Raw genomic sequence first — 13,882 nt, 5'->3', positions numbered from 1 at the left:
TAGCCGGCTACAAAAAGTGTTTACAAGCTGTGAGACTTGCCAAAGGGGGTGTTACTAGGTACTAACCATGCAGGGTGCCCAAACTTTTGCTTCGGGCCCTTTTTCTTTTTTGTCATTTTGAAAATGTAAAAGATGAAAATAAAAAATTGTTTTTGCTTGAAATATAAAGGGAATGAGTCATCTTTAACTTCATGCCTTTTGGAGATCATTTAATCTTCAACTTACTCAACTGTTCACAGTAACAGCAATTTTGACCAGGGGTGCCCAAACTTTTGCATACCACGGTATATACATATATATATATATATATATATATATATATATATATATATATATATATATATGGTGTTTTGTTTTAGCTATTTTGTTTTTACTGACAATTTTATTGATATACTTTTCCTCTGAATTCAGCTGCACTATGAAACAATCCTCAACTCCACAAATTTGGTACTTTGGTAATTTTGCTAAAATTTATATTTTCTATCATTTTGGTCAAACTATTGAACATTAATCGCGATAATAAGTCGTTATTAGTAAACAGAGCCGCTGGAGATAATCGTGGGTCGTGAGTTTAATGAACAGAATGATGAACCACTGCCACACATCCGTAAGCCAAGAGTTGAAGGACTACAGCAGTGTTTCTGGCGCGACACTTCACAAAGTTACAAAGCACCACCATGTTAAAGCAGTTTTAATGACATCTACAGCATCTGTAGCATCACACACTGCACAGGGAGAAATTATTCACATTACAATCTGAGGGAACATTTGTTTACTTTTTTATAATTGTTTTCATTTATTTGCCAATAAACACACATTTTATCCTGGTCACTGTCAAGGTGCAGTTTGTCCTGGGAACACTGGGTCTATCCCAGGAACACTAAGTCTACACTGGGAACACTGGGTCTACACTGAGAACACTGGGTCTATCCCAGGAACACTGGGTCTACACTGGGAACACTGGGTCTACACTGGGAACACTGGGTCTATCCCAGGAACACTGGGTCTACACTGGGAACACTGGGTCTACACTGGGAACACTGGGTCTACACCGGGAACACTGGGTCTATCCCAGGAACACTGGGTCTACACTGGGAACACTGGGTCTACACTGGGAACACTGGGTCTATCCCAGGAACACTAGGTCTACACTAGGAACACTGGGTCTACACCAGGAACACTGGGTCTACACCGGGAACACTGGGTCTATCCCAGGAACACTGGGTCTACACTGGGAACACTGGGTCTACACTGGGAACACTGGGTCTATCCCAGGAACACTGGGTCTACACCGGGAACACAATGTCTATCCCAGGAACACTGGGTCTACACCGGGAACACAATGTCTATCCCAGGAACACTGGGCCTATCCTAGGAGGACTGGGTCTAACTCAGGAACACTGGGCCTATCCCAGGAACACCCTGGATGGGATGCCAGTTTGCCACCATGTCTATCTATCTATCTATCTATCTATCTATCTATCTATCTATCTATCTATCTATCTATCTATCTATATACACATATACACACACTGCAATTGTGTGTTTACACTGAAACCATTTACTCTACAGTCAACCGCAGTATCAGGAACATGGAGTTAAACCTCTGAACATAAAGAAGACCGAAGCCACACATCAGCTTCCTCCTGTAGTGCAGTACGGTGTGTGAGTATAATACAGGAACCGCGCGCGCGTGTGTGTGTGTGTGTGATCCTGACTCTTTATCCTAACTCACTGTGCACTGCAGAGGGAAATTCAACAATCTTATCATTTTGGAAATACAACAGGATTAACATTCTTAGACTTTCTCACCCACCCACACACACACACACACACACACACACACACACACACACTTTGGGTTCTTACCAGTGTTCGAGGGGATCCCATATCTGCAAGCATGTTGAAAACAGGCATAGTTAGGAGGGCATCTCCATCAACATACACTTTACACACTCATGCACATGTAAACACACACACACACACACACACACACACACACACACACACACACACACACAGATATGTGCGTATATACACACACTAGTACAGATGTGATCAGTCTGACAGGTATGCAAGGTTCTGCTTGAGACTTGTTTTGCACAGAGGAGTGTATCCTGACAGCAGGTATGAAGCCACGCCCCCTCAGAATATTCTGTTTACCAGAGCGAACTTTGTTCCACGACTGTCAGACGACAACACACACACACGACACACGCGCACGCACACACACACACACACAGAGGCTCCAGAGAAACCAGTTGTAGAGTAAACAAATATAGATCTCTCAGAAAAGTACAGTTGAAATGAACAAGAATTATACAACATTTAGTGTGTGTGTGTGTGTGTGTGTGTGTGTGTGTGTGTGTGTGTGTGAGAGACAGAGAGAGAAAACACACAGGAAAGCAACTTAAGATGGCAATCAAACAAACACAAGTGTTGATGCTTGTGTTGTGTTTTGGGCCCAGCTTGTCCAGCTTCGTCTAATAACATCTAGGTGTGTGTGTGTGTGTGTTTTAAACTACTGTTTACACGATAACTGCAGTAATCTGGTAAGCGTCCAAATCAGATAACAATCATAGGATAATGTGGTCATAAACACACTCACAAAACTTAGTTGTGGTGTTTATGTGGCTGTTGTAGAGAGCGCTGTGTGTGTGTGTGTGTGTGTGTGTGTGTGTGTGTGTGTTTTATTGTGGGTCAATATCCAAGCAGGCAACGACAAATGAGGAGATTCATAAACCGATAAAACAAGTGAGGGTCTAAACACGGAGGATGAGAAAACAAGGCAACGGTGAACAGGTGAACACAGTAGGGTAGTAAACCAGTGGTAAGACGGGGGGCGGAGACAGGACGAGGACGGAACGAGAAAAACAGCACATGGCAGAGTAAACAAATCAAATAAAAGAGTAAACAATGACACACTCGCTGCACTGTGGGATTACCCAGGGGTGGGGCAGTGTGTGTGTGTGTGTGTGTGTGTGTGTGTGTGTGTTTGGGACTCACCAGATCCACCGCCTTTTCCACACTGTAGCACTCTGGCCAAACATTCCTTATGAGCTCCTTCTCCACATTTCGAGCACTGATATCCCTGATTAAAGATCCCTCTGATAAACACACACACACACACACACACACACACTTCTTGTTTATTATTCCTAACAACACCGTGTCCTGTCACTTCAGATTTTACAGCAATACAGCAATATTTTCTATCATTTTGGTCAAACTATTGAACATTAATCGCGATAATAAGTCGTTATTAGTAAACAGAGCCGCTGGAGATAATCGTGGGTCGTGAGTTTAATGAACAGAATGATGAACCACTGCCACACATCCGTAAGCCAAGAGTTGAAGGACTACAGCAGTGTTTCTGGCGCGACACTTCACAAAGTTACAAAGCACCACCATGTTAAAGCAGTTTTAATGACATCTACAGCGTCTGTAGCATCACACACTGCACAGGGAGAAATTATTCACATTACAATCTGAGGGAACATTTGTTTATTTTTTTTATAATTGTTTTCATTTATTTGCCAATAAACACATTTTATCCTGGTCACTGTCAAGGTGCAGTTTGTCCTGGGAACACTGGGTCTACACCGGGAACACTGGGTCTACACCGGGAACACTGGGTTTACACCGGGAACACTGGGTCTATCCCAGGAACACTAGGTCTACACTGGGAACACTGGGTCTATCCCAGAAACACTGGGTCTACACTGGGAACACTGGGTCTATCCCAGAAACACTGGGTCTACACTGGGAACACTGGGTCTATCCCAGAAACACTGGGTCTACACTGGGAACACTGGGTCTATCCCAGCAACACTGGGTCTACACTGGGAACACTGGGTCTATCCCAGCAACACTGGGTCTACACTGGGAACACTGGGTCTATCCCAGGAACACTGGGTCTACACCAGGAACACTGGGTCTACACTGGGAACACTGGGTCTATCCCAGAAACACTGGGTCTACACTGGGAACACTGGGTCTATCCCAGCAACACTGGGTCTACACTGAGAACACTGGGTCTATCCCAGGAACACTGGGTCTACACCAGGAACACTGGGTCTACACTGGGAACACTGGGTCTACACCGTGTCCTGTCACTTCAGATTTTACAGCAATACAACCCCAAACCTTTTAATCTGTAGCAAACACGTAGGGTCCAATTACTTCAATCCTCTTGCTTACAGAAGGTTAAAGGGGCCGGCTCGTGTTTCCCAGAAGCCTCTGCGCTAAGTAGCGAGCTGCCATTTTTGATACCATTGATATTCAACTGATATGTTTGAAAAACAACCCACAACAATGTAGCAACAATCTAGACTACAGATCATAAACTGTAACATTTGACAAAGTAGTTATATTTTAAACTCTTTCCAACAATACGTTCTGTTTTCGTACGGTTATTCTGAAGTAACCAGAACCAGAACCGGCGTCAACCCTCAAGGCTGATATACGAATCCTGATGATCTTCTTCTGTGACGACATCTTCCATTTTTACTACTGAAAGTTTTCTTGTAAAGCCCGGAGGTGAGAGTTAGACATTTCAACCGATGACAGCGGTGGGGTGCTTTCAAAACGCACTGGTCAGTATGTAAACAAAACAACCAACCGGATTCTGGGAAGGATGAGCTGGCTCTTTCAAAGCGAGACGGCCTTTCGATTTCATAAAATTGGTGAAATTTAGATCCGTCTGAAATGTGGTCATTGTGATATATGTTTATTTCTGTAATATCTCACAAAATATCAGGTCATTCTGTGGCTGGGAAGTTATTTAATTTGAGGGGATTAAAGCAAATAATGTGCATGAAATCGCTCGCTTCGCGCAGTCAAGCAGACAGAGGAAGTCCGTGTGCGCATGCGCAGGCTTACCTTCTTCTTCTTTTGGGTTTTACGGCAGCTGGCATCCACAGTGTTGCATTACTGCCATCTACAGGTTTACCTTTGAGCGTGCACTGACAGTTCCATCATTCTGTCGCTAAACGAACAGCTGATCACACCGAGGTGCTCGCTGAGTGCCAATATTTATTAGTTTGGTCCTGCGTTTCCTTTCTTTCGTATACACAATGGTGCTTGAAAGTTTGTGAACCCTTTAGAATTTTCTATATTTCTGCATAAATATGACCTAAAACATCATCAGATTTTCACACAAGTCCTAAAAGTAGATAAAGAGAACCCAGTTAAACAAATGAGACAAAATATTATACTTGGTCATTTATTTATTGAGGAAAATGATACAGTATTACAGATCTGCAGTTAATTTGAAGGTGAAATTAGAGTCAGGTGTTTTCAATCAATGGGATGACAATCAGGTGTGAGTGGGCACCCTGTTTTATTTAAAGAACAGGGATCTATCAAAGTCTGATCTTCACAACACATGTTTGTGGAAGCGTATCATGGCACGAACAAAGGAGATTTCTGAGGACCTCAGAAAAAGTGTTGTTGATGCTCATCAGGCTGGAGAAGGTTACAAAACCATCTCTAAAGAGTTTGGACTCCACCAATCTACAGTCAGACAGATTGTGTACAAATGGAGGAAATTCAAGACCATTGTTACCCTCCCCAGGAGTGGTCGATCAACAAAGATCACTCCAAGATCAAGGCGTGTAATCGTCGGCGAGGTCACAAAGGACCCCAGGGTAACATCTAAGCAACTGAAGGCCCCTCTCACATTGGCTAATGTTAATGTTCATGAGTCCACCATCAGGAGAACACTGAACAACAATGGTGTGCATGGCAGGGTTGCAAGGAGAAAGCCACTGCTCTCCAAAAAGAACATTGCTGCTCATCTACAGTTTGCTTAAGATCACGTGGACAAGCCAGAAGGCTATTGGGAAAATGTTTTGTGGACGGATGAGACCAAAATAGAACTTTTTGGTTTAAATGAGAAGTGTTATATTTGGAGAAAGGAAAACACTGCATTCCAGCATAAGAACCTTATCCCATCTGTGAAACATGGTGGTGGTAGTATCATGGTTTGGGCCTGTTTTGCTGCATCTGGGCCAGGACGGCTTGCCATCATTGATGGAACAATGAATTCTGAATTATACCAGCGAATTCTAAAGGAAAATGTCAGGACATCTGTCCATGAACTGACTCTCAAGAGAAGGTGGGTCATGCAGCAAGACAACGACCCTAAGCACACAAGTCGTTCTACCAAAGAATGGTTAAAGAAGAATAAAGTTAATGTTTTGGAATGGCCAAGTCAAAGTCCTGACCTTAATCCAATGGAAATGCTGTGGAAGGACCTGAAGCGAGCAGTTCATGTGAGGAAACCCACCAACATCCCAGAGTTGAAGCTGTTCTGTACGGAGGAACGGGCTAAAATTCCTCCAAGCCGGTGTGCAGGACTGATCAACAGTTACCGCAAACGTTTAGTTGCAGTTATTGCTGCACAAGGGGGTCACACCAGATACTGAAAGCAAAGGTTCACATACTTTTGCCACTCACAGATATGTAATATTGGATCATTTTCCTCAATAAATAAATGACCAAGTATAATATTTTTGTCTCATTTGTTTAACTGGGTTCTCTTTATCTACTTTTAGGACTTGTGTGAAAATCTGATGATGTTTTAGGTCATATTTATGCAGAAATGTAGAAAATTCTAAAGGGTTCACAGACTTTCAAGCACCACTGTAGATGTTTGTTGTGTAACTTACTGCATTATTAATTCAGTTCCCTGTTTGTGTGTCGGTCCAGAAAGCCTTTACATATTACATCACAATCCATTTAAATTATTTTAAAATATGAAGTCTGTCAGGTTTTGGCTGTAAAAAGAAGCGTACAGGAGGAAGCAGACAGGGATTTATTGGAACCCTACCATATGTGACACACTTTACTCTAATCTAGATCGCAGTTAAGCAGAATTAATTACTTCACTGCTTACAGACAGATGGAAATACATCGACTTTTTGTCCCTTCGACGCGCTACATTCCAGTAATCAGTTATGTAACATCGCTACACTAGAGGTTTATTATGTAGGCCAAACTGAGTGACCTATTTATCAGACCGACCTACCATAACAGCCACTTTATCACATTGTACAATGTATTGGCACCCCTCTATCTATGCTGACTATATGTTGAGCATTTTTTTTCTCCCCAGTTGGGTCACGAACTGATTCCCACCCCCAGCTCTCCTGTGTCAGATAACAGCTGTGTTGAAAAAAGCACTATCCGCCCTCTTCTGCATCCTGTACATGAGCTCACAGACGTCATGGTGACGTTTATCTACGTTTGGCGGAATCGAGCTTGCGATGTCCTTTGGATAGGGTGAACGTTTCTCCATTGTGGCACTCGAGACCCCAGCATATTCTAGTCCATCACACCACCTGACACCTGATTCATTTCTTTATCACTTTATATTTAAATAGCTTACCGAAGAATTCAGTTCAGTGGTATGTATGTACTGTATTTATACAGTGCTTTAACAAGAAACACTGCCACAAAGCAGCTTTACAGAAACCCAGTGTGATGAGTCATGGAATCCACAGACACATGTCGGCCGAAACGAATCCGAGATAATCGCAAAAGAAGCATTTTTTTTTTTCGAAATTTGTGATTTTCGTTTTTTTCCATCATGTGCAAGTTGAGATCTTGAAGAATGCAATCAGTATTTCAGATAATAGATTGTTTTGTTGGAAAAGCATACATTTTTTGTTGCAAATTGTCTCGTTTTTGTCAGGACTGTAGCCTGCTGGGGGGTGTGGGTAAATTACCATATGGGCCATTCACATGATGATTTAAGTCTTTTGGGGTTTTTTTTTCGCGAATCAGCTGTATGATACGAGCTGAGCTCGTGGCTACTTAACCTGCATACAGGCATGCAATTTCACCATTGAATGAATATGGAGCAAGCTAAACAGAGCGCAGAGGAGCTGAAACACCGCGAAGCAAACAGACGCACGGTATTTACATCGGAGATAACCATTTCTAGCAAAAAAACGCAACCAAAAGGAAGTGTTCTAGGACTACATATTCCATCGGAGGCATTGGTGTGTGCAAGGCACTGTTTCTCTTTCTGATGGGGTGAGTTTATTAATCTAAGGCTGTGTGGTTATTTTTGCATGTAACGGAGAGTGTTGTGGTTTGGTTACATGAAACTAGCATTGTGTTAGCTGTTATCATCGTGCTATCTTTCTTTCTTACGGTGTGAGTAATTTTTCAACCACAAAACGTTAAAGTATACTTTAGGACTTATTTTTGTACTTCATAATTGTGTTGGGCATACTTTGCATGGAAGGAAAATTGACGTGGTGATCTTTGTTTACATAAAAGTAGCATTGTGCTAGCTAGTAGGGGGTAGGGCTTTCCTTAATATCATGTAAATGAGCACCATTATGTGCCCGCCCTGCACCCAGAGTAGCTGAGATGGAAAACTTTGAGGGCGATTTTCTCCCTTTTCTGTTTTAAGAAGTATACACTTTCAAAAGGCCACACATTCTTCAAATATAGTCAGATCTCCACATGGAAGGCATCATTGGAAAGCTTAAAAACTGTACTTTCTGAATCTATCAATAACTCAAAATGCCCCCGGGCCGACATGTGTCCCTGGATTCTGTGATCAGTCACTTCTATCCACATTCAGCGGATGTGTAATCGCGTGTTCTGATTGGCTACTCTACTACTAGGATATTAGCTCATATACCATGAGTAGAGAAAAAAACGCTTTTTACAACATCTTCGTTTCTCTGTTCTTTTTTTAAAGTACAATCATGACATACGTACTACATGGATATTATGTAGCTGAACTTGTGCTGAATGCAAAAAAGTCATATGACTGAAAATACTGCTTAGATTTGTTGAAACTGACAACAAAATCAGAGCGTACCAAAATCATTAGAGTGCCAGAAAATTAGCCTGGCTAACGCGACAAAGCTCTCCGAGCATTTGGTCTGGCCAAGATATTAAGCCCAACCGTTTCCCAGAGCCCGTGGTTGACCCGCCTCCCTGAAATGCCTCAGTTTGCTACTGGTCGAAGCCAGAAAAGGCTGTGACGAAGCTTAAACCAATCACATCGCTCTTTCCTCTGACGTATGTGACGCGACGGGGCTAACTGGTAGATTAAACTCTTACCGAAGCCGGTCGGGAGCAAGGCGAAAACGTCCTTCCTTTCAATAAATACCTCCAGGGCTGCTCTTTGCTCCGTTTTCAATGAGAACTTCCCGTTGAATGCTTTCAATACAGCATCTATGCGTAATACGTAGATGCGGAAGCGTGAATGAAGCGCTTCCGGCATAGATTCTGTAAACAATCTATGGCTTCCGGTCGCAGTTCCACTACGTCAGTGCCTTGAACACGCCTCTACCCAGGGCCGTTGGAGATGCTTAAAGTTGATTGGTTCCCGATTTTTCGGGAGCTTGGAAGAGCTGTAGATAGCTTGCCTGGCCAGACTAAGCTCGCAACAGGCCCTCGTGTTGCGTCACGCTTAGGATGGGCGGGCCCAGGCTACCAGAAAATACCCTCAGACCCCCGAGGGTTGAACCTCATAACTGAAGTGTATTGCAAGTATAAAACGTCGCAGCTCACCTGAGCAGCATCTTGCAGGAGCTGCAGGTCGTGATCCTTTCGAAGGTGTGCATGCGGAATTCGTGCTGGTTGCTGGTGCTGTTCTCCGGGCGAATGTTGGAACTGAACAAGAGATGAACAACACACACACACTGAATCAGAATGATGTCTGTTATGTATCCCAGACTCTGTGTGCACGACACTGAAAGGAATAAAATGCTGAGTTATCAGAAAATCATCAGCGATGAGACGGTGTGATGAAGCCGAGTTACACTTAACATCCTGAAGTGAACTGCTTTCCTAGACGAGCGCGTCACATGAAATTTTATCTTTACTGAAGAATGATGTGCTTTTTATCTCATTATGGACCCATCCCACGTGACGTCACGACAAATGCGGCTGCCATTTTGGACATGAACTACCAGTAGTCTACCACAGCCAACAACGAGGAACGACGGCGAAGCATCGAAAGGAATATAGCCATCAAAGAAAGTTTTTACTTTCAGCAAGACTTCCATCATGCCATTATATTGTTGTGCACCTGGATGTAGTAACCATCAACACACAAGGCAAGATTTATCATTTTATCGGATCCCGACAGATGCTGACCGACGGAGAAGATGGATAGCGGCCATTAACAGGAAAGATTGGCAGCCCTCGGCATACCAACGCTTGTGTAGTGACCACTTTGTTGGAGGTAAGACGAATAAAATTAGCCAGAAAAGGCATTACATTGCTGTTAACATTCTGTGGCGGCGAGTGTGTAACCAAATAGGCTAAAATAACCCATTGTAACCTCTTCGTTCTTCTGTAGTAGCTATTAGCTAACGACATTAGCTAGCGTTGTGTTCCTTTGCTGTTGGTAGACTGTAGGACAGATCAGAGGTAATGTCCTACAAATAAGTGTTCAAAACAAGAGGAACATGTATTTGTCTCTTAAATCCAGGCCGTTCCCTGTAATCTGTAACAACGGTTGGAGAAAGTAATGGCAAATAGTGAGTGCACAAACCATAGAAGGTAAACTGTACACAGCGCCAGGGCAGTGTGATGGTATGTCTACTTTTAGATTGTGTTAGCTTATCAATGAACACACTCGTCACTCGACGAGTTTCACGTCTTTACGACGGATACTTAAATGTGTGTTAGGTATTATTGTTGCAGTCTAAGCAGTCATTGTAGCAGCTAGATGAGCGAGAACCGAAAGGGTCTGTGCCATAAATCATTATTTCTGTACGGCGTTGCTAATGTGTCGTTCTCTAAGCCTGCTAACCTCAATTTTTGCAAATACTTCTCCTTCTGCTCACCCTGTAAATGCCCTACGTCGCTGGATAGTGAAGGTGTTTTCTGCATCTCGCTCCTTTTTCTTTTATGTTTTTCGTTTGTCGTCTTCCTCGCATTCAAACCGATTCGAACCGAAGTCCACTTCATGTCCAAAATGGCGGTCGCGTTTACGAAGGTCACGTGAGTGGGAAGGGTCAATAGCTGCATTTAATGTGGTAGAATACTTATGAGAATGAGTTTCCGTGCTCAGTTGTTACTATGGAAACGATAATCTGTTAGAACAAGTGCATTAATACAAAGGTTCAGTACTGTCTGAGCTGCTGGTACAGAAAATTAATCAACACCTTCGGACCAATCAGAGTCCAGGATTTAGCAGCGACAAATTTATAAAAAGGACGTTTAGTGTGAACAGCAAGTGTGTTCTGTCTTGCCATAAATCAGGCATGAATTGTGACGTGCAGGCTTGCATTAAGAGTGTGTGTGTGTGTGTGTGTGTGTGTGTGTGAGATCATGTTATTGTGTCAAGAGATAAATCTTTCCTAAATATATCTGATAAATGAGCAACCAGAAAAACAAGAGTAGCAAGACACACACACACACACACACACACACACACACACTCTTACATGGCCATGCTGAACTGCTCGAGCCACTTCTTCTTCAGTTCTTTGGTCTTGAAGAAGAACTCAAAGCCGCTCTGTCCCTGATTGTGTGTGAGATAAAACCCATATGACCACTGAGGAGAAAAAAAAACACAAAACAAAACACGATTTATACTTGATTACACAACACTCTCAACTCCAAATGTACGCTTCAAAAGTATTGGCACTCTGCATATAAATAAGCCAAAAATTATAACCAAAATACAGGACTGTGCAAAAAATAAATAAATAAATTAGTGCTGTCAAAAATGTCGCGTTATTAACACGTTAACTTGACTCAATTTTAACGGCGATAATTTTTTTATCGCGAGATTAACGCTCTGTGACATGATGTAGGTTTTTCATAAGCTTTTGAAACTGCCAGGAACTTGGAACAGAGACTTTGCTTAGGAAAGCCGATAGCAGCTAGACTGTGATGCCACGCCCCGCACAGCCAGAGTCCTCTGCCCTCCCCCCAAAGAACCAGCGCGGGCAGGGCGCGCTAGTAGAGATGGGATTTATGGCTCTTTGATGGGATCCGCATCTTTGTGATCCGTTCTTTGAAAAGAGCCGTTCAAAAGACTGGCTCATTTGGCTCTTTTTAAATATTTATTCAGTTTTAAGAAGACAGCGTCTAAAGAAGCCAGACCCCTCTGAACTGTAAACTCAATGCTATCCCAGAAATCCTTCCTGTAATATGCAAATTTGGCCGCCTCTGATTGGACAGCGCGACGCATCAACAGGCAGAAAGTGTAAAAGTACAAAATGTGTTAAGTGAGCTGAAACAGTAAAGATCAGATTCAATGCAATATTTATCAACGAACAACTTAAAGTTAATATAATAGTGTACTTTATATTATAATCAAGCATGTCAAGCCTACCGGCACTGTGTAACCTGTCTCTCTGATTAGAGTTGTAGACTAACTCAAGCAGTAGATCACTACACTCATGGTTCTTTTGCTAGCCCCGGTGCTCGGCTTAGGTTTTACTTTGCAGTGGCTGTGTCAAGACGTGTTATGCTTTGCAATAAAAAAAACATTGGTACAAAGCAAGCCCATTCACATTTTTATGCTGATAAGAAAATTACGATGGTTTTTCATGTGACAAAAATGTGCGATTAAATTGCAATTAATCGCGAGTTAACGATGACAGTCGTGACATTAATCGCGATTAAATATTGTAATCGCTTGACAGCACAAAAATAAATAAATTAATTAATTTCGGCATCCTATGCCTAATCTGAAAAGTACACATTACTTGAGGTGTACCTCAAGGGTTAATTCTGGGCCCTTTTCAATATATACAGTGCTGTGCAAAAGTCTTCAGCCCCCTATTATTTTTTTCATACAAACTTTGTTATAGACTTTTATTTTATGACTTGTACATTATCGAGTCACAACATTACAAAAAACATTTTAGAGTTCCAAGCGTTTTTTTTTTTTCCAGCACAAAATTAAATGTTACAGAAAAAAAAATGTTTGTTATAGGTCTGAGCAGCATATTCCATAAGAGAGCACTTTTCAGATTTAAAAAGAAAGCATAATGAAGGCTGCTGGGTTTTGGTGCAAAATGAAGAAGCGAGTGAGACAGTCAAAGTGTCCAGAAGAACTGTGGCTGGTTCTGGAAGATGCTCAGTAAAACCTACAGCTCATTTCCGCATAAAACTGACCTCACTGGACCTGAGACTACTACTTTTTTTTTTTAAAGCAAAGGGTCATCTCACACCAGATATTGACTTTCTCATCTCATCTCATTATCTCTAGCCGCTTTATCCTGTTCTACAGGGTCGCAGGCAAGCTGGAGCCTATCCCAGCTGACTACGGGCGAAAGGCGGGGTACACCCTGGACAAGTCGCCAGGTCATCACAGGGCTGACACATAGACACAGACAACCATTTACACTCACATTCACACCTACGCTCAATTTAGGGTCACCAGTTAACCTAACCTGCATGTCTTTGGACTGTGGGGGAAACCGGAGCACCCGGAGGAAACCCACGCGGACACGGGGAGAACATGCAAACTCCGCACAGAAAGGCCCTTGCCAGCCATGGGGCTCGAACCCGGACCTTCTTGCTGTGAGGCGACAGCGCTAACCACTACACCACCGTGCCGCCCCTGTTTTAAACATGTTAATAATAATAATAATAATTATTATTATTATTGTACATTATTAAAGGTAGACTGCCTTTCAGATTTTTCAAGTGTAGATCATAAAAAGAATTTTCCCGACACCCAGTTATTTTGGTTTAGTGACTGAAAGCTACTGAACTCGAATCACAGACTTCCAATTGTATTAGTTTTTTTTTTAAATAGAACAATTAATGACTTTAACACCACGTGGCTCTAAATTCTCAGCTATTTTTTCCTGCTTCACCATGACCCAATACAAAATACTACGTCATGCATCACATCCCGTGGTGGGCTTTCCCCGTTCGCACA

At 42.5% G+C, this 13,882-nt stretch overlaps 1 protein-coding gene across 2 annotated transcripts in view; it reads right to left on the bottom strand.

The window, feature by feature from the left end:
• The window catches only part of LOC132887210 (guanine nucleotide exchange factor VAV3), a 261,559-nt gene that overhangs the window by 51,741 nt on the left and 195,936 nt on the right, over positions 1-13,882 (bottom strand). For both annotated transcript variants that reach the window (XM_060922681.1, XM_060922680.1), the window contains exons 15-18: positions 11,427-11,536; positions 9,541-9,642; positions 3,007-3,107; positions 1,870-1,892 (exon numbers count right to left, since the gene is read on the bottom strand). In XM_060922681.1, the coding sequence (XP_060778664.1) occupies positions 1,870-1,892; positions 3,007-3,107; positions 9,541-9,642; positions 11,427-11,536 (336 nt within the window). The remainder of the gene's footprint in view (positions 1-1,869; positions 1,893-3,006; positions 3,108-9,540; positions 9,643-11,426; positions 11,537-13,882) is intronic.

Source organism: Neoarius graeffei, chromosome 5 (assembly GCF_027579695.1).
Source record: "Neoarius graeffei isolate fNeoGra1 chromosome 5, fNeoGra1.pri, whole genome shotgun sequence".
Lineage (NCBI taxonomy): Eukaryota > Metazoa > Chordata > Actinopteri > Siluriformes > Ariidae > Neoarius > Neoarius graeffei.
The sequence above is the reverse complement of the archived record's forward strand: the minus strand, read 5'-3'. Positions and strand labels throughout refer to the sequence as shown.